At 39.0% G+C, this 22500-nt stretch overlaps 1 protein-coding gene across 1 annotated transcript in view; it reads right to left on the bottom strand.

Annotated features, from left to right (window-relative positions):
• Nucleotides 1-13602, bottom strand: part of LOC138019145 (putative leucine-rich repeat-containing protein DDB_G0281931) — a 26589-nt gene extending 12987 nt beyond the window's left edge. The window contains exons 1-2 of the mRNA XM_068865818.1: nucleotides 13149-13602; nucleotides 8464-8589 (exon numbers count right to left, since the gene is read on the bottom strand). Coding sequence (XP_068721919.1) covers nucleotides 8464-8589; nucleotides 13149-13164 — 142 coding nt within the window. The 5' untranslated portion in view covers nucleotides 13165-13602. The remainder of the gene's footprint in view (nucleotides 1-8463; nucleotides 8590-13148) is intronic.
• Nucleotides 13603-22500: the final 8898 nt, after the last annotated feature.

The raw sequence follows: 22500 nt of genomic DNA, 5'->3' as shown, positions 1-22500 counted from the left end.
GACAAAATGAGTCAAGAGATCAAGGAAACCGCTTTAAACACCGAAGAAAAGTGTATTCCCCGTAAACGACAGCGAGAAAATACTGGTTCTCAAACGGACGAGGATTGTCTTTCAGGCCATTGCTGCGATGCCTCGGCAAGTATAACTAAATTAGAGGCCAAGATCGATAAGCTATTAGATTTGTTTACGGAATAGCATCTCTGAAAGTCCGTTTAACAGAGGTAGAAGAAGAAAATAAAGAGCTAAGAAAGGCCGCTGAGTACACGGGAAAGGAACTAACAGATCTAAAAACTTGTGTGGCCAGCATGTGCTCTCAAACAGCGAGTGGTACCGATGAGATCCGTAACCTCAACATGGAGATTCAGCAGTTGAAATGCCGTAACATCAAATTGGAGGCGTACACTAGAAGGGAGAGTATAAAGATCTATAACCTCCCGGAAATTGAAGGTGAGACACCACGAGACACGGAAGATTTGGTTCGTTCAATGATGGAGGAGAAAATGAGATTTCCAAGGGAGGATGTGAATGAAATTAGATTTGAACGTGTTCATCGCTTGCCAACCCGGCGTAACCCTCGGAGGTCCACGAATACAAGGCCTGTTATTGCTAAATTTAGCTTTTATCAAGATAAAGAATTCGTTTGGTCTAAAGTTAAAAATCTAAAAGGTTCTAAAATTGGAATTTCGCATGACTACCCTAAAGAAATCGAAGCAATTCATACGAAATTGTACCCTGTGCTAAAAAAGGCGAAGCAAGGAAAACAATCAGCTTTCTTCAAGGTGGATAAATTAGTCATCAACGGTCAAGTGTATAACGGGATTGAAACTGAAAATCTTCCTTACTACGGTTTAATTATGAGTAGCACATAAGCTTTAGTAGATGGAGGGCTGCTGGGTCTAAATGCACGTCAGACAAAAAAATTGTGTATTTATGTTATTTATTTACTTAGGACATTTTTTGGTATTTTCTTATTCTTTGATTACTTATGCATGTAGCATTATAGCTGTTTATAGGCATCGAGCAACACTGCTGAATCTAATTTACTTAGTTTTTTGTACCCTCATTAATACTTCTTTTGTTTATTTGGCTAAATTTGCAGTTCATTGGCAGATACATTTTATTCTTATTATTATTTGTTATTACTGTTTATGTTTTTTTTGGCTTCTACTACAGCTCTCAATTCTGAAATGAACAAAATATTTGATGGCCGAAGTCTTTAAATTAGTATCGCTTAACGTAAAGGGCATAAGCAACTTTAAAAAGAGACGAACAATGTTTACTTGGTGCAGGAAACGTAAAGCTGATATAATTTTTTTGCAAGAAACCCATTCAATAGAAAAAACAGATACTCAATGGAAGAATGAATGGGGTGCAGAGATTATAACAAGCCATGGTAGCTCCAGTGCACGTGGAGTTGCTATCTTGATTAAGAATGGTTTTGATTGCACCATCCATCAAAAGATCCTAGACCCTTTGGGACGCTTCATCATTCTTAAAGCTGATATCAAAGACCAAACATATGTCTTAATTAATGTTTATGCACAAAACAAGGACAAAGATCTCGTATCGTTTTTCAGTAATTTACTCGCAACGCTACAAAGAGTAACTTAGATTCAGAAGATAATATCGTTATAGGAGGCGATTTCAATTGCCCTTTAAATCCAGAGATTGACAAAAAAGGAGGTATAATTATTCAAAGAAAATCAGCTACTGCCTGCATTGATTGTCTGCAAAATCAACTAGATCTGGTTGATATTTGGAGAATTAAAAACCCAGACATAAGAAGTTTTACCTGGAGTCAAAAGTCTCCAAGAATTTTTTGCCGTCTCGATTATTGGTTAATTTCTAATAATTTGAACGATTTAGTGAAATCAAGTGATATAATTCCAGCTATTCGAACAGACCATGCTGCAATTTCGATAGAGATTTCAGAGCTAGAAAATGAGCAGAAAGGTCCCGGGTATTGGAAAATGAACTGTTCCATGTTGAAGGATGAAGAATATGTAAATAATGTTACTGAAATGCTTCCAGTATGGACGGCAGAGGGACAAAAAGAAATTTCGGACAGTCGTATCCTTTGGGATTGGATCAAATATAATATAAGGGCGCACGCTATTAACTTCTCCAAGAAAAAAGCCAAGGAAAGAAATGCAATAGAATTAAGTCTCCAAGATCAGCTTAGAGAGGCAAAGGAAGAATACGAAACTACGCCTAGTGACTCTAACGCAACTCGCTTTAATGCGGCTCAGGAAAAGTTAGAAACTTTCTATGAACAAAAAACTAAAGGAATAATTATACGTGCACGTGCTCGTTGGCATGAGCATGGGGAAAAGAGCACAAAATATTTTTTAAACCTCGAAAAAAGAAATCATATAAAAAAGCATATAAGAAAACTTCACATAAGCGGAGTAATAAAAACAGATCCATTTTATATATTAAAGGAACGAGAAAGGTTCTACAAAAACTTGTATAAAAGTAGTACTACTGATCCAGATCTTCCATTTAAAATTGATTCTTTCCTAAACGATTTAAATATACCCGCACTTTCTGAAGACCAGAAAAAATTTTGTGAAGGAAACATTTCAGCAGAAGAATGTTTTCGTCTCCTAGATAGCTTTGACAATAATAAAACTCCTGGTAATGACGGCATTCCTATTGAATTTTATAAGACATTTTGGTCAGTAATTAGCGATAGCTTTATGAACTGCATTAATGAATCCTTTGAAAAAGGTGAGATGTCTAGTTCTCAAAAACAAGCAATCATTACACTAATTGAAAAGAAAGGGAAAGATCGCTCACTTTTAGAAAATTGGCGTCCAATCTCCCTCGTTAATGTAGACACCAAAATAATGACGAAAGCAATTGCATCGAGAATTAAAAATGTCTTGCCCGATATTATTCATCCAAATCAAACAGGATACGTAAAAGATCGGTTTATAGGCGAAACTATACGATCTATTTATGATGTTATGGACTTTACAGTGAAAGAAAACATTCCCGGTTTAATGTTATTTATTGATTTTCAAAAGGCATTCGATAGTGTTGAATGGGAATTTCTTTTTAAATGCTTAGAGGCATTCAATTTTGGTTCAGATTTCCTTCATTGGGTTAAAGTATTCTACAAAAATATACAAAGCTGTATCTTGAATAACGGCAGGACATCAAATTTCTTTACGCTGGAACGAGGAGTTCGGCAGGGAGACCCGTTGTCTCCATACCTGTTCGTAATAGCTGTGGAAACACTGGCTATCGCCATTAGACAGAATTCGGACATCAAAGGAATTTATATCGGAGATGAGCAAGAAACGAAACTTTTACAGTATGCAGACGACACCACAGCGATATTAGCAGATACTAACTCAGCCAAAGTATTATTTGAACTACTGGACCGGTTTCGATGCATTTCCGGTCTTAAGATTAATTGTTCAAAAACTGAGGGTATGTGGATAGGATCATTGAAAGAAAGTAAAGAAGAACATTTTGGTATTAAGTGGCCTAAAATCCCGATTAAAGCTCTGGGGGTATATTTCACATATGATCAGAAACTATTAAAGGAAAAGAACTTTATTGAAAGGCTGGATAGTATTAAAAAACTTATTAATATTTGGTCCTCTAGGGGCCTTTCTATTTACGGTAAAGTGACAATAATTAAATCTTTTTTGGTCCCAAAATTCGTTTACGTATGTTCGCTACTCCCTACACCAAAGGAAATTGTGAATAAACTGAATCAATTGTTATTCAAGTTTTTATGGAAAGGTACAGATAAAGTGACTCGCGTATCTGTAATAAACGATTATGAGAGAGGTGGTCTAAAAATGATAGATTTGGAAAGCATGGTTAAATCTTTAAGGTTGGCCTGGCTAAAACGACTATTTAACGATTCAAACGCAACGTGGAAGACGTATTTACTTCATCTATTAGAGCCCGTAGGAGGTCGGTTTTTTCTAAATTGTAATTATGAAGTTTCTGATTATATGATATCTTCTCAATTTTACCACGAACTTTTGTTATGGTGGTCGGAGTTCCGTGAATCTTTCGCTTCAGAAGGTGACTGGAAAATAATTGTTTGGAATAATAAAGAGATTCGAATAGACAATAAGCCAGTGTACTATAACAATTATTTTAAATCGGGAATTATTTACATACACGATCTTCTTTTTAACTTAAATACAATGGACTCCTATAACTATTTTTCAAACAAAATTGTCAAAAACAATTTTCTGCAATGGGCGGGCCTTCGTCATTCTGTGCCTTCTCATTTAAAAGAAATCAGCCTAGATAGATTAACCATATCCCCATCACTTATAATTGGAAATAAAATTTTCGATATTAAAGACAAAAAATCAAAAGATTATTATTTGCTTCTGGTCTCAAGAAAAGCTCAACCTCCTAATATTATCCGTAAATTGAAGAGTGATTTTAATTTCACAAGCCAACAATTTAAAGAAATCTTTTCGTTACCACATTTGGTTGCACTTGAGTCATATGTTAAGGCTTTCCAATACAAAGTAATTAATTCTATTCTTTACACTAACAGCAAACTATGCAAAATTGGATTTAGAATTAATGATGCTTGTACTTTTTGTAATGATGAACCTGAGAATTTATATCACCTTTTCTATGAATGCCCTCACTCCAAAACGTTCTGGACTAATTTCGAATCGTACTGGTCCCTTCTATCGAATCAGCCAATCCATCTTTCTGCGCAAAACGTTTTATTTGGAGTTTTATCAAAACAATGCCCTTTATCAAATTTATTAAACTATTTCATATTAATTGGAAAATTATTTTTGTGGGACTGCAGAAGAAGCCAAACACTTCCTAAAATTCAAGGACTGCAATCGAAACTAAAGATTAAATATGAAACTGAAAAAAAGATCAACAAAAACAACTTCTTTGAAAAGAAATGGGTACTCACTCCAATATAATTGATTAAGTTATTTATTTATTTATTTATTTATTTTTAATATGCATGTATCTATTTATTTTGTTGCTCATTGTTTTTAATGTAAGAATATAAATATAATTAGCATCTGTAATCGTATTATTTTGTAAGCAGTGTATAAATTGGTATTGCAAGTTTAAAAAGTAATCATATTGTTTTTGTAGAGTAAGTATTGCAATTGTATTATTGTAAGTAGCACCTGTAATTGTAAGTGCATTGTATTGTACGTAGTGCGTACGCAATTCAATTGTTAAATAGTTTTGATGGTAGTATAATGGTTTTTATTAGTTTTTAATTGTTTAATTTTTGTAAGTTGTGTAAGTAGATGTACCAGTGTTGTAAGTAGTGTGAATAATAATAAAAAGTTATCGAACAAAAAAAAAAAAAAAAAAAAATTTCAAGATATCACCAAATCCTCGGCCGTAGTCCAATGAAAGACTTGTCGGAACACTTATGCTAATGATAGTCTAAAGGGAAATGCCTGGATTAAATTTTTGCTTTACAAATATATATTCGACTTTAAAAAAAAAACAAGGCACAATCTCAATATTGTTTTACTAAAGTTTTAAATTGCTTTGAAAGAGTTACCCCAACTCTTCCATCGTTTGAAATCTGGAGCTCTTGCCAGCTTGAACTATCACATGAATGAGGGTAAATTAGGGAAAGGAACCTGGAAATTGATTTTGATGAGGGAGCAAAACCGAGGCACCCAGAGAAAAACCCTCGAGCCAGGTTAAGGGCCCATGTTTCACCAAAAAGACATTGCTCACACGTTGAATTTCGCACAGACGGAAAATCCGAAAATCACCGGCGAGTACCCAGTCAAAACGTTAGAACTATTTATCACAAGAATTGTAAACTCGCCCTTTAGATTTACCATGCGAGCAGTTGGTTTCTCCTACGCTTCCCGAGAGAGAAAGTAGTGCGAGCAACCACTTGATTTTTCATTGAGCATGTGCGAAGCACGTCACATCCCACGTCGTCTCATTTCGCGGGAAATCACTACACAGCAGGCCCAAACGCAGCAGTTACGAAGGTAAACCCAAAACAAGTTTTCTAACTCGTTTTACCTGTTGAAATTTAATTCATTCGGCCTTGGCGCTGGACGGCGGCTTACTCAAAGAAACAAACGGTTGCTCGCAGTGGTTTCTTTCTCGGGATGCGTAGGTGAAACGGACTACTCGCTGGGTATTTAGATTAGATTAGCGCTGCAAAAAATCTCTTCATATTGTTTTCTTGATTATGTTTAAACAAATGACCTCTGGTTAACCGTTTCGACAAGTATACAAGAGAATCTCTAACACGACAACTATTCATAGGTTCACAATGATATCACTAATGACATCTATCAACGCCGCACTGAGGCAGCGTTTACACGAACGCGGTTTCACATCGACACGGTTTCATGACTTCGAAACCGCGTCAAAATCGATGCGGTTTGGAAGTGTTTACACGGAACCGTTTTCGCCAGAAAATCCAAGTCGTGATGGTATAAGGGAGCGCAGCACTACGTGCTAAATTCACTATTTTGAATTGAACAGTGGAAATCGATGCGGTTTCGCTGTTTACACGACAGATGAGCTAGCGTTTACACGAACGTGGTTTATTTGTAACCGCATCGTTTTCGATGCGGTTACACCTGTTTACACGACAACGATCGAGATGCTTGCCTAAACCGTGTCCATTTGAAACCGTTGTCAAAAGTGGAGCGTTTTCAACACGATGTGGTTTCATCTGTCGTGTAAATAGCGAAACCGCATGGATTTGAATACGGTTACTATTTTGGCGCGAAATTTGCATTCTTCAGTTCAAAACAGTGAATTTAGCACGAAGTGTAGCGCTCACTTATACCATCACATCACGACTTGGATTTTCTGGCGAAAACGGTTCCGTGTAAACACTTCCAAACCACATCGATTTTGACGCGGTTTCGAAGTCATGAAACCGTGTCGATGTGAAACCGCGTTCGTGTAAACTCTGCCTGATGCTTTGCTTTACTGCGCTTTTCATAGTTCTGCGGAATTCATCTTCAAGCGCCAATGGCCAAACTGCGTTCTGGCTTCCCTCAACTAAACTTCCGACGTCAGCTACAGATGACGAAATCAATAGATGCGTAACTAAACCTCCAATCAGCATCTTTGGTTCCCGCGGTACATTCACATATCCAAACTGGACATCGATGGAAGCGATAGAATCTGTACGAATATTTTTACCGAAGAATTTCTAAGAACATATCATAATGGTGTTCCAGCTGTGGACTGAACAAAAACTTCGATTCATTTTCCGGAGGCAAGGTCGATCTTGTCGGCTAAGTTCGAAAATTTGATTGATGGAAGCCAAAACGCAGTTTCGCGCCTAGCGCTTGAATTTAAGATTTCGCAGAACTATGGAAATCGCAGTAATTAGTCATCTACCTGTTTTATGATATTGCTATTGAAATGTAAATTGCTTTGGACTTGCTCCAATACATATAGCTGATCTATTAGAAAGATATATACCTTAAAGGTACTCAGTGAGTATTTTTAGTTAGGGATCTTAATGTTGCGAAAGACCCTTTTACGTTTCGGCTGCAATACTTTGAAATGGCTAACCAGATCACTTGCAAACTGTAGTGGTAGTCTTTTTCATGTGTTTTTTAGTGTTATTAGTGATTCCAAAGTCAGTCATACGGATGTTGGCTGTATTAAAGACTTACTCAAACCAGTATGCTGATTTTTTTTTAGACACAGCTTATTGAAAACAAGGCTTTTGAATTTTTCTTACATCTAATGCATTTAGTCTCTTATCAAGACAGCATATTAGCCTTTGAAATTCTTGATTCTTCTGCGATGAACTAGTAAGCGCCTTTCGTGAGAGGAGATTAAAATGTCGATGTTTGGCAAAAGAGCTCCTTTTCTAGTTTGATAGTCTTGCTGCTTTAATCAAAGTGACATAATTGATAAACTCTTGACTATACCGGTTCTCATATATCAAATACAAGGTCTTACAAATGAACCCACTGGGAACTCGGAAAAATCCGAGCCCCAGATCGGATTTGAACCCACTACCCTCCGTGATCTAGTACGGATGCTCTAACCACTGAGCTACTTGAGACTCTATGGTGAGCAAGGGTGAAAAGTGGGTATTTGACTCGAGCTGCATCACGCAGCCACAGAGTCAAATAGCATTTATGAGCTTTGCTGTCAGTCGCTATTTGACTCTGCGGCTGCGTGATGCAGCTCGAGTCAAATACCCACATTTCACCCTTGCTCACCATAGAGTCTCCAGTAGCTCAGTGATTAGAGAGTCCGTACTAGATCACGGAGGGTCGTGGGTTCGAATCCCATCTGGGGCTCGGATTTTTCAGAGTTCCCAGTGGGTTCATTTGTAACACCTGGCATTTGATATATGTTAATCATTGTATACCGGTTCTGTATCTGGAATTTGGCCTTGGATCTTGCGTTGTTGACTTCACTGACTTTTCGCTTAAGTTACAGGATTTACGGTTTAGTAAGTGTATCTATATTCTAGTATCTAACCTTGAGGACAAGCGCCACAGTCAAAATGACTTTTTCCAGGTGCTTTATTTTTGTGGACGAAGGTGCCATTTGGACACTTCCGGCAACTGTCGCTGACAAAAGCTGCAGTATCTGAATAATAACCACCTGAGGAGCATATAAATAATATCATGGTACTCTTTCTTAAAGAAGAATATTAGCAACTGTGAGACAACAAAGAATCATGCATAAGAACATACTGCTACTTTTTTACTACTACACCTAATAACAATTAAAAGAAAAAGAAAAAAATAAAATAATAATAATATTAATGATTTTATTCCAAATGTCATCGCTAAAAAGAATTATGTTTACAATTTTTAAGAATCGAAATACTAGAGAGAAAGTTATATCAGTTGTTTTGTTTCACGAGGGCTGGGGGACTACAAATATTATTGTAGATGTAATAAAAATTTACACTTAATTACAATTAAAAAATATAATAGCGGAACACTTTCCCATACTTAAGAGAATATGGTCAACCCTTTTTTGTTTGGTTGCCACGTGATTAACTGAGCGTACGTCCGTCCGTCCGTACAGACTCTGTGGGAGGGGGTTGGGAGACTACGAAAGGGAATGGAGGGGAATCTCGCGAATGCAGCTTTGAGGCGCGGATGGGCGACTTTTCTTGACGGGAAACTTTTGTGCAGCCCGCCTTTATCCCACTGACCTTCGTCACTTTTGAAAAAGAGTTTTTACCACTAGTGACGAGCAACGGGATAAAGAGCAGGAAAGAGCACGATAGAAAGGGCGACGAAATTTGAGAAATTTAAGCGAAAAAAGCCTCGAGGGTAGCCACGGAAGGAGAAGAAGAGAAAATTTCAACGGAGAACACCGTAAAGCTGAGAGAAATAGAGCCAGAGAAAAAACACTTATTTACAACGGTTAGCTTTTCACATAAGGTTTTCCTTTAAGTGAAGCTATGATTCTCGCGTGGAGAAGTCTAAAAAATTCAGGTTTTCAACAGGGTTTAAACCCGTGACCTCGTAATACCAGTGCGACACTCTAACCAACTAAGCTATGAAGCCACTGACGTTGGGAGCCGGTCATTTGTGGGTTCTAATTTTCCCGTGAGGAATGAATCAAGGATGAAATGATATACGAAACGGATCATGTACAAACCGCGGATATGAAAATCAAGTGAAGCTACGATCCTCGCAGTTATGACCGCTGATTCATTTCTCAGGGAAAATTAGAAACCACAAATGACAAGCTCCTAACGTCAGTGTCTTCATAGCTCAGTTGGTTAGAGTGTCGCACCGGTATCGCGAGGTCACGGGCTCAAACCCCGTTGAAGGCCTGAATTTTCAGGTTTTTCCACGCAATTGTAAACATTACATTCATAACTGCAAGGATCACACCTTCACTTGATTTCATGTCCGCAGTTCATATATGATCCATTTCATATATCATTTCATCGTTAATGGCCTGAAAATGTTTGCAATTCCATGTTGACAGAGATTCTGGCATATTTAAACAATAAAACACCACGTTGCCATTTAAGTTTACATCAGCAAGCATCATTGGCGAGTTTTGTTGTCATCATTCGTCAGACATATCATAGCCGAACACTCTCGAAGCCGTATAAATTTATATTGGATTGCAGTACATTTATCCGCAACGAGTGCACTTGAAAGCAATGTTTGAGACTGTTAAGTTCTTTTTGATGAGATAAGACTGAAAAGCGGTTTGATAGCTCGAACCTGCGATTTTCGGTAAAATCGTCAGTTGTTCGGCTTCATGGGAAAATACCCTCTAGAGGGCAAAGGAATTACCGACGTTAAATAAGGTATACCTTTACCTTTACCAGCAATAGAGTTATAACAATCATTTGTCTTGGTTGGCACGCCTTTTTGTGGCCGGCTACGGCTATCTATTTTGGAACTGAATTCATCGTTACTCTAGCGACTGTCCACACCAAACTAATACCTTTCGATTTGTAGGATTTTTGTGTCAAGTGGACGGCCAGTCGTGAGCTGCTTTGTTTGACTGTGAAATTGCAGTCGAGTAAGCGAACTACTACGCTTTAGCTTGAGTTTTTAATTAGTAATTTTTCTTTTGTTCTAAACTGAACAGAGAGGGTGTAGAGATTATCAGTCAAACGGAAAATGTTGTGAAAGAGATTACTGTGCATGTAATTTCAGTTTTATTTGTTGATTTCCAAAGGGTCTTGAGAAGAGCAGATGAGAAATAACTTGAAGAAATAAAATAATATTTTAATTCTTTTTTACAAGACATGTTTCGACATATACCATCTTCAGTTGTGATAATAATAAATGGAATATTTACCCAGGATAACCCTTCAGTACAAAGTACTGTTATCAAACGGGGTCCTGCTGGCTAAGAATTAAAAAACTAATAATAAAAAAAGTTTAAAAAAGTACAAACTAGTAATAGCTATCGCTAAGCGCCAACGAAACAGTCAATATAATACATAGTTTGCTGATTTGTCACGGCAGAGTTCCAAAATACCCAACAGTAGTTGTAATTTTGTAATACAATAATAAAAATTGCACACTTTGTATCTCCAACAAAAATGTAGATGTCAACGTGTTTTGCAATAATATGGAAAGTACTGCTGTAATTTTTGAACGGCCGTAATTTTAACGAGAATATACAATAATTAAGTTGAATAAAATCAGTGCCATGTAAAAAGTCGCCAAAGCGTTTTCAGACTTTTCACTGTGGAACATGTAACACGGAATCAAACTCACTCGACACGAAAGTTGTTTCACTTGTAGAATTTTTATTTTGCAAGATACAGCCATGGATTACAAATCAAATTGATCGTTTAATTGCGTACTTTGGATACAACATATCTTCTTTGAAAATTAAATTAAATTGTTCACGACTCAATGGCATTACAAAACGAAAAGAAACTGCTCTTCTCGCCGGCTGAAATCCGAAATTGACAACAGCGGGCGATACGCCGGTTTAGTTTTGAGCTCGTTCACTCAATATAGAACACGATGGTTCGAAAATAAACATTAAAGGACACTCCATGCAAGTGTACACAAAACAATGGTCAGGGAAATGGGAAGAAATTGTTTTCACTCACCTCCGAACACAAGATCATCATAAGTGGCGCGTTTCATGCAAGTTTGGCTAATGACATCACACATCAAAACACGCGCTTTCATTTGTCCCTACTAAATCTCCAGGGAACCTTACATTACACTACGTAGCCTTACATTACACTTATCACAGCACAAGCGAGAATTTTTCTGACTGCTGCAATACTTCGCGCGGCATTAGGCTGGCCGCCTCGCAAGCCTCGCGTCTTCGCTCGGCTTGCTCGTTGGCAGTAAAAAGCAACAAATGCACTTAGTTAAAAACAATCAAAAACCATAATAGGAATTACAAGTAATAATCATCCAAAGCGTTCCTAAATAAACTCTAGAATAAACTTAAACTTAACGACAATGAATTAAAAATCGAGGCACCTAATAAAAAAAAACTACGGTGCGCAAAATTTTGTTTGACCTGTGGTAGTTTTACTGTTTTCCCATGATTGTGTCTAGTATTTAAAGCGTTATGATGTAATCGTTGAAAGTAATCTTTAAATGGATAACATACAGTTCAATTTGAATTTAAACCTATTTATAAGAGAAATACAATGGATGAAATGATACATTATTCCCATACTTACAAAAACAAATTAAATGGATTAGTTATGATACTTAGATACTATCTTCCCGACAAAGCCGTTAAAAATGTAAAGAAGAAGTTCATTGTAATTTAAAAGTGAATAACTAACGAGACTAAACTGAAAGAGTAAATCCAAAATGTTGTAGTTGTTGATTAAGAGTATGTTTGTTGTATTTGATATGCAAAGCTTCTTTTATTTTTATTTTTTAAACGCGAGTTGGCTGAGTCTAATATTGTGAAACATTCAGTGGAGCAAGAGTCTCCAGCACAAGTAAATTCATACACTACGTGCGAGCGGAGACCCTGTGGCTCAAAATCTTTCACAATAAACAACTGCTTTATTTTGAAAGTAGAAAAAACCACTGAACTTAATCTCAATATTAGTGCAACACATTCTGAGTAATTTCTTAACCCTTTTTTTTTTGTGTTTTCGAGAACATACCAATATAAGGGAGCTTGTATAAATGCGTGTTGGAAATATCCTTTCCATTTGTATTGCTTATCTCACTGGCGTGACCAATTTCCCCGTTAACATATTACCGAATGATCTTATCAATCGTCCAACCTAGGAAACGGCTTCTTCGTAAAATTGTGACGGGTTCTTGAATGTCCTTATGAAAACCAAACTATGTACTGTTTATTTGATAAACCCAGTGAAAAAGTGTGCTAAGCAATCCCAATTTCTATGATGACGGGGCAAACGGACCCGTAAAGGTCTTTTTGCGGTAAACAGAGGTAACTGGAGAAGACTGATTGTTGTCAATCAAAACATCCAAAAAACGGTAATTTCTTTCCAACCACCCTTTCAACTGTGAATCGTAAGTTGGGATGTGTAGAGTTGATACAATGAAAGAATAATAAAGCTTCGTTTTCATTGTCAAATGGGCAGAATGTGTCATCTACATAACGTCTAACAATATAGAAGAGACGAGTAGTTCTCTATGGTCTTCCGAAAATACTTAAGTATGTGAAGATTTTCACACCGCAAATGCATCTGAACAATAGCCACTTTCACTTACCAACTCTTAGATACATGAGCCTCGTCTACAACCGTGAAGCAACTCGACGTCGTTCTTCAATTTTGAAGTCTTAAGCCAATTCTTCCTCATCCACATTTCAGCGCTGCCAAACACTACCTCATATTTCCCTTCCAGTATTTCCTCATCAATCTTCGGACTCTCGCCAATCGTTGCAGCCGCAATTCCCAACTCGTTAAGTTCGATAACCCGTTTTTCAGTGATTGCTTTGAACACACTAAAGGCGACAACGTGACACCTTTTGCCGCCGTTTACCAAAAGGCGAATCTTCGAGAAAAGCTGATAAATCAAGCTTTTCCCGAAACCTGATGGTAGTGGACCCAGAATATCTTACAAAATGTTTCGATACATTCCTTCTGTTGATCCTTTAAATAATCAATATGCGGAAACAAATTCACAGCAGAAGCAAAGGCTCTTCTCTACTCAAGGCCGCCATTTTGTTTTTTCTTCACAGCTTACGTCACGTAACCTAAGCAACAAATCAGCAAAAACCGTTCGCCAGGCGAACGGTTCGTAGACCCGAAACAATGGTGTGGCGGATTTTTCTCACCTCGCTCTTCGCGCTCGTGCTCGTGAATCGCGCTGGCCCCGCTAATCCGCTAGTTTTACCAAATTTTTCTTACGCTCTGTTGGTTTATGGTGCCTCATAGCTGCGCTTGGGGCTCGTGAAGAAGCAAAATCCCCGGGGACATCAGGGTAGAAGAGCTTCAGCAGATCGTTCTCTTTGGAACCGCTCACATAACGAGGAGGACCCTGTTCATCAACGACAAGTAATAGACCCAATGCACAAATGGCGCTGAAATGTGAATAGCAATACTTATACCTCTGCAGACTCACATCTACGCGAGAAATCCTTTGTTAAAAGGATGTATAAGTATTTGTATTCAAATTACAGCCCCATTTATGCAATGGGTCTATCGATCTCATTCTTTTGCCAAAACTGCCCCAACTTTATGAGTCTCTTTTACTGTACATTGTAGTCGCATTGATTATTCTGTCTCTTATCCTCAGACAGTGTGAAGCAGCATACGTGCATGTAAACAAGACAAAGATCAACCACCTTTTTATGGATGATCTGAAGCTTTATGCAAAAATGAGAGCCAACTGGACTCACTGATGCAATCATTGAAAATATTCAGCAATGACATTGGTATGAAATTTGGCCTCGAGAAGTGTGCTGTCTTGATATTGCAACTGAATTGTGGCAAGCTGGCACAGTCAGAGACTACCCAATGAGACTAAAATGCGCTGCGTTTTGTCTTAACAGTTCCTCTGTGAGGCTCAAGGAGTTTTGCTAGAATTTCTGGTTGCATCACCTTAGGGATGCTGTTCCGATTGCCTTTCATAGCTATGCCGTCTTCGATAGTGATCTCGTTTCGGTATGTCCAGGATGGCTTCAGGATTTGCAAAACGTTTTGATGATTGAAGGCCAGCCTTGGTAGGCTTGTTATTAAAGGGCGACTAGTTCTGGATCGTCACTGGTGTTTCGTCTGATTCTTTGGCGCTAAACGGGGGACATACTAAATGAATTTCCATAATCATGTCCGGTATTGTGTGTTTCTCTTCAGGTAACAGTCTCGCCAAGGCATCAGCGAGTCCCATTTGTTTCCCAGGTTTGTACTGAATCACGAGATCGTAAAGCTGAATATGCAAAAGCATCCTTTGGTGACGTAGCGAAGCAGCGGTTAGGTGCTTGATATGTATAGTATCGAAAGGGTTATGGTCTGTATGGACAGTGAATTGTCTCCCGAACAAGAAGGTATCTTTCGCAGACATAAACCACGGCTAGCAAGTCCCGCTCAATGTTGACGTATCTTGACTCCACTTTTTAAAGGGCCGTACTCGCAAAGTTTTACTGTACGCTGCACCAACGCCTTTGGAAAATGTGTGCATGAAGGACTGCCTCCTTCTGTGGGTCAAAGTAGGTCACAGTTATCCCGTTGCTGATTGATTCCTTTATCTTGAGTACGTATTGATATGCCGCTCTCCAGGTGAATGAACTGGTTTGCTTTATGAGTTCTCGTAAGGGTACGCTTAGTGTTCTAAAACTTGGGATGAAGGGTCCCTTATAAGTGACGAGGCCCCAAACGCCAGACGCTCTTGCTTATTTCTTGGGAGTTCAGCTGTTGAAGCGCAGAAAATATTTTTTTCTGGATCGGGCTTGATCCCATCTGGGCCGAACATGATTCTGTAGAATTTGATGCTGCCTCTCTTGATAAGGCACTTGTCAGGATTGAGATTTATTCCAGCTATTTCACATTGTTTTATCATGACATGCATGTTTGAGGCATGGTCGTCTTCACTCTGACCAAAAGTAATGATATGAGCTATGCGTCGAGCTATGCCTATTACGCCCTGGCTTACTTCGAACGTTTGATCTACTACTCTTTTTTGGAAAATTTATAGTGACATTTTCAGTCCGAAAGGCAAGCATGCAAACCGGTATCTCACTAGGGGTGAGTGAAAGTTGGTTAAAAAGCTGGATTTCTGATCTAATACTTCGCTCCAATAGCCACATTTGAGGTAGACTATGGAAAACAATTTGACTCCACTAAGCTGCGGCAGGATTTCTTATAGCGTATGGGTCGTGTGATGCTCTCTCAATATTGCGGCGTGGAGGTCTTTCGGGTCTAAACATAGTCGTAGTCTTCCAGTTGGTTTTCCCCGATATACCAATGAATTTACCCAGGCTGTCAGCTCCCCCTCTTGTATCTCTGCAATGATATAGTTGTCGAATACCTCATATAATTCTCCTCTCACGTTGTAATTTAGGCTTAATGGGACCTTTCAAGGGGGATGAGCCACGGGTGGCACAGATGGATTGACCGTGATGTGGAAATCACCTTTGAACTTGGCAATCCCATTGAAGCAACTAGGGTACTGAGCTATTAAATCTTCTTTGTTCTGTATCTTTTTTTTGCAAGTTTTTGGTTGGGTACGCTGGGATGGGGTGAAGTTTATCACTGTTTTGCTGCTTTGATTTTTTTTATTAAATGCACGGCTTCTTCTTTGAATTCGTTAGCCACAAGATCTTTTGAGATGCTTCATATGATCTTGCAACGCTAATCGTTCTATTTCTTGAGTGAGCGTTGAGCCTTTATTAAATAGTTTCTCTCTTATCTTCTCATCATATATACCAATCACATTTCTCTTCCTGATCGTTTTCATTGATTTTTTTCAACTCGCAGTCTTCTGCGATAGTTAGTAACTCGGTCACGAATTGCTCATTGGACTCAGTGGCACTTCACACTCTCTTATGGAACTTGTATCTTGCGAATACAATTATGGCAACTCTCCCAGGTTTTTCGGGAGTTTGCCGGATAGGGAGGGAATCCCCCGGTCTCCCGAACGTGTATCAAATCTCCCAGATAGAACGACTTTGAACCTTTTAAAAAGGTTTCTCCATTTTTTAAAACTCGTTTCTTAACGCTTTTTTCCATCTCTGAGTTTCAAACACACGTTGACAGAAGAAAAGAAAATGGCTTTCTTCAACTTCGTTTGTTATCACGGCCATATAACCGATTTTTTGATTGGATCTTCGTTTAACTAATAAAAATTCTCGACAAAAGTGCCCTGTTTTCCCGCAATTTTCCTCAGTGTTCAAGATTCACAGTGGCGGTCCTGAGATTTGTCTTGTATTCTGAAGGAGCAGCTGGGCTTCAAAGGGGTAGGTGCGTGTGTGTGGTTTGTCTTTACTTCTCAAGTCCAGAAACTTACATGTGTTTACTAGATCATATCACAAGCACACACACTGCTCATGCGCATTCTCTCGTTCACATAAGTGAATTTCATAACAGTTTTCATCAACGGAATTGTGTGGTACGACTCTATGTATAAACGGAAGAGAGAAGAAGGGGCCTCATTTCAGTTGAGGACTGTGTCAATCAAGAAAGAATGTCAAGCTACTGACGGAGAACTGTTGAAAACAGTCAGCAGGGAAGGAGTTGAAATTCAAGAAACAGCTGCCGCCTTTAAAGTAAGGGAATCTGTGGTGCTGCGTCGGTGGGAGAGTGAAACAAGAAAATTTGGCATTTATTTCAAACCTAAAATTCACAAACCCAACCACCCGGGCCGTCCATTTGTTTCAGCATGCAGTTGCCCAGCCGAACTTATCTCGAGCTATTTAGACAAAATCATGGCACCCATAGTCAAGTCACTACCTTCGTACATGAAAGAAAGCAACCATGCACTTGATATTCTCCGTACATTCAATTTCTCAGGCGAAAACAAATTCATTTTCACTATGGACATAACATCTGTATACACTGTTATCCCCAACAATGAAGGCCTCCCTCATTGCTAAGCTCTCAAATATTTTTTGACCTAATGTTAAAAACCAAGCTCGGAAGCCTTACTTCGTCTGGCTGAACTAGTTCTCACACTCAACTGTTTTTCATTCGGCAACTGCTACTACAAACAGATCAACGGTGTTGCAATGGGAACCACAATGGGATCTAGCTACGCTAACCCCTTCGTAGGCTTTAGAGAAAATGAATTTTTCTCTAACTTCTAGGGACCAAAACCTGATCTTTACAAACATTTCATCGATGACTGCGTCGGTGCTACTTCATCCAGCAAAGAGGAATTCATCCAATTCATCACTTCATTCAATTCTTTCCACCCGGCTCTAAAATATACCTGGGAAATTTCCGAAAATTCACTTGCTTTCCTCGACATTAAACTTTCAGTCAACGGCAACGGTTTATCTACAAGCGTACACTACAAACCAACAGATTCCCATAACTACTTGCTGCATTCGTCCTCTCATCCGCAACACGTAAAAAACGCCATCACATTCTCTCAATTTCTTAGACTAAGGCGCCTCCGACTTTACTAGCAAGTGCGAGGAATGTGCCTTTTTTTCAAAAACCGTGGCTACCCGGACTCCGCTGTCACCACAGGCAAACATCGTGCCCAAGAAATCGATCGAGAAACCGCACTGCAAACGCCACAGAACGAAGAAACCAACAGAATTCCATTCACCCTCACCTACCATCCACAAAACCTTGCGGTCAAAAATGCCATTCTCAAAAACTTCAAAATTCTCCGCAATGATCTCGAAACTAAACATATATTTCCTCTGCCACCACTTATTTCATTCAAACGCGACAAAAACATAAGTAACTTTCTAGTTAGGAACGCATTTACGTCTGAACACGATGTACACGAACACGATGCAAAACTTTTCCTTTTATTTCTAACATGGTTAAGATCTCAGGACCGAATCGATCCGTTAAAAACACTGACCACTGTACATGCATCTCCGCAAATGTCATCTATTGCATAACCTGCACTCTATGTAAGAAGATCTACCGCTTGCGCGAACACCTACGAGATGTAGAAAAAAACGACTCAGACGCAAGAAAAACAGTTGCACACCATTTTCTTCTTCCTAATCACTCCCACCACAACATGACAATTTGCGGCCTATCCTTACATCACGGCAACACAGAAAGCCGCAAGAATCTGGAACAAAAATTAATCTTTCAACTAGGTACACTCCATCCTCACGGAATCAATGAGCGCCTCTCATTCCATTAATTTATTCAAAATTTCATGTTACAAGACTTCCACCAATGGCAAAGCTTCAGTCTCCACACCAGCATAAAAACCAAAAACACCCACCATCCCTCTATTCGCTCTGACGAAGGGCTAACGCTCGAAAAGTCAGTTTTCTAAATCGTTCACAGTGGTAATTCGACATTTATTAACACGTTTGATAAAACTGAATTTTCCTGTTTAAAGTAAGGAAGACTGATAATATTCAAGAATGGAAAGAAAAGCGATTGTAATGAAGCAACTATTGTGGGACTTAAATTTGCAAACAGACCATAAAATTGAGGCTAGGAGACCCACTTTATTGATAATTGACAAGAAAGAGAAAGGCTGTCAAATTATAGATACGGCAATTTCAGTGGATGAAAGAGTGTGAGAGCAAAGGAAGACTAAAAAAGTAATAAGTAGCAAGATTTTGTAAGCTCGAGAGAGGTTCGAAGAAAGTGAGCTGTAAGGGCAAATATGATATATGGTATAAAAGACGACATGATAATGTGGCGAAGATTATACATTGGAAGTTGTGTGAGCTACACCAGCTTGAAAGGAAGGCAAAGTGGTATGAACATCCAGTGTGATAACGTTGTTGAAGAGAGAAACCCCGACATCATCGTAGTGAGCAAGAAGGAGACGAAATGTATAATTGTGGACATTGCTATCCCTGGAGATAGTAGGGTACATGAAAATGAATTTCAAAAAATCGAAAACTATCAGGATTTGAAGTGGGAGATTAGAAGAATGTGGAGTGTAAGAAACGTGGATGTACTACCGGTTGTTGTAGGGGCTCTTGGAAGTATTACGAAGAACCTTGGAAAATGGATTGAAAAATTGGGGATTAGTATATGTAATAGCGGAGCTAAGCGCGCGCCAATAACGTGCGCGCGCGGAGCACCATTGTTAAGAAATATGATAACCCATCGAAGAGAGAAATTTTGGTTTTATAGGCATGACGTCAACGACCATCCGTCTGTACGTCCGTGCGTCCACCCCTCCATGTATGCCAATGTGACCAGTATCACGCTAGTTTACATCATACATCTTTGATATTGGACATCCATGTTTTCATCAATTCACACCTGTCAAAACAAAGTATCCGCAGACCAGTATCACGTGACCATATCGCATGCTCAAGCTTAGAGCTCACCGAGGTCAGCTGTTGTTTTTTCAAGTACCAGGTACTGGTTTTCGATTGAATTGCAGGCTCAACCCAGGTTAACTCGCCTAAGCATAAGCGAGGCTTCATTTCGGGCGCTTTCTGTGGCGCGACGCGGCTACACGGCCATACTACGTCAACTATAGTTCTTACACAGTCAACGCTTGTCGTGTTCAGGTGGAAAACGGTTTGGAAAATGTTTTCTTTGTGCATTTCTCGCTGGTTTTAATCCAGTTTGACATACCATGATAGTTGTGGTCAACACTGGCGGCTACGCAGTTATTCAAGTCAAGCATGGGAGGGATATAAACTTAAAGCAGAGTGGTTTTTTTTATTTGCTTAGAGCTGCTTTTTTCTCTGTACTGCAATTTTTGGCATATCTTTAGAAGCTCTGATAAGGTTACATGATGCCTGGAAGACCTATGACTAGAACAGAAACGAAAGGAGAGCGAAAAAAAAAAAAAAAGAAAACGACAAAATAGAATACCAGTAATAGCTCATACTTAGTGGAAGAAGTTACTCCACAAATTATTTCCTTGGGCACTAAACCGTTTGTTATTTTCAAGAAGTGGTTTAATCGGTTTTCCTTTGTTCAGGAATGAAAATCGACTGGAATTAAATAACAATTATCTGTACTTATTTGGACATAAAGAAAAAGGTGATTTGTTTGTTTGTTTTGCTCTAAAATGTTACGGTGGCCCGTAAGGGATATAGCATCTCGTGATCAGAAATTTTGAGCTTAGAAACTCGAAATTGAGTCTTCAAACTCGAAATTTTGAGTTTACAAACACCAAAATTTGTGTTTATAAACTCGAAATTTTGTGTTCACAAGCTCCAAATTTGGAATTTAGAAACTCGAAATTTTGTGATCAAACTCCAAATTTCGAGTTTGGAAACTGGTCTGCAGATTAATGTTATAATTTAACTGTTTTAAAAGCCCAAACCCTTTAGAAGTGCTAACAGATAAGCCTAACATTGTTTTGTGCCTCAGTAATTAGGCCTAGGGTCAGCATTTCGGAGGTGTTTGGCCTTTTTCAACAGTTAAATTGTAACCTTACATAAAAGCAAATGCATTTTACCCCTTGTCTGCAGTTTGTATTTAACTCCGACCGTGAGTTTACAAGCTCGAAATTTCGAGTTTGCGAACGCAAAATTTCTAGTTTCTAAACTCGAAATGGCGAGTTTGTGAACACAAAATTTCGAGCTTGTAAACATAAAATTTCGAGTTTTTAAACTAAGGGCGCTTTCCATTTGTAAGGTCAAGGACGTCCCGCGCGATTACTCACGCAATCCTTGTGTGGAATACACGCAAGAGCTGATGTAAACAACATGGCGGATGTTGCGACGAGAGTTTGTAACATTCCTCCAACATTTTTTTCTCGACTTTCTTTCGCCGGAGGAGGAGGATACTCTTTTTGTGAACGATGCAGAAGACGAAGTTTTGTTTTTTTCAATCAGTTGTATTTTTTCTCGGCGTGAATTAGCGAGAATTGCGCAGTATTTTGAAGTCACGGTTCCTCGCTATCATTGCGATGGCTACAGGAGCCATTTCCGGATGTCATCCTCGACATTTGAACTACTTGCTCAATTGTTAGCACCAAGTGAGCATATTCCGAAGGGAAATGCATTTGGCCGGTAGCCCATTGAAGCAAGAAAACAGATAGCTCTGACTGTATGGGCCCTTGCGAACCAAGAGACCTGCCGTCAAATATCTGATCGTTTCGATGTCAAGTGTGTCGCGGTGCATTGACATGGTTAAGAGCTCTGCAACTTTATCCCAAGCGACTTTCTTTCGTACTTTGCCTTTGTCAAAGAGGCCTGCTTTTTGCCGGCGTAAGGAAATCAATAGTTTTGTGCTCTTTGTTGTCCACGTCACAAGTTTTTCCTCGTTCTTTAGTCCTGCAATGAAATAAAATTTGTTTATGAATACCTTCACAAGGCACTTCAGAAAAAGGAATCTTCCTTTCAACCAAAACAATGCACAACATATATTTATAATACTCACCATAAGTCTGCGATGAACTTGCTGCCATTTTTTAACGCGTACAAATTTTCCCGCGTTCCGCGCAGAACTGAGGGAACTGAGCGGCCCTACTCAATGAGCTTGGCCAGTTTGGCCAGAACCAGTTCTGCCAGTTCTCAGAACTCGCGCGTTCCATTCACGGACGGACCAGTCCGACCGGCCAGTTCTTACAAATGGAAAGCGCCCTAAGTTTGAAAATTTGAAGCAGGAAAATTGATCACGAAATGCCATGTCCTTAACGGGCCACCGTAAATATGCGAGTGGGACAAGTGGTTTTTGATCCGTTTGCCCAACTGGTTTTCGATGTGCCTCGACAGTGACAAGAGAATTTTATAAACACGTAATCGCAATGAGTTCTCGTAAAATACGGGGAAATTTCACTAGCTTGTGTTTTCAGAAGTTTGTTTAAAGCACTTAAATGTTATTTAAGTGTTGGAGCAGATCGTGTTTGAAGTTTATCCTTTCTTGGTTGCATTGCCGTAGTTTGCCAATTCTTGTTCCAAGCCAACCTGGTGTATTTAACCTGGTGTATTTCAATGAAATACATCAAAATGTGAATGATCTCGTTTCCAGAGATAAAGTGGAACAAAGTACATCAGTACAAC

The sequence above is a fragment of the Montipora capricornis genome, chromosome 10 (genome assembly GCF_036669925.1).
Source record: "Montipora capricornis isolate CH-2021 chromosome 10, ASM3666992v2, whole genome shotgun sequence".
NCBI lineage: Eukaryota > Metazoa > Cnidaria > Anthozoa > Scleractinia > Acroporidae > Montipora > Montipora capricornis.
The sequence above is the reverse complement of the archived record's forward strand: the minus strand, read 5'-3'. Positions and strand labels throughout refer to the sequence as shown.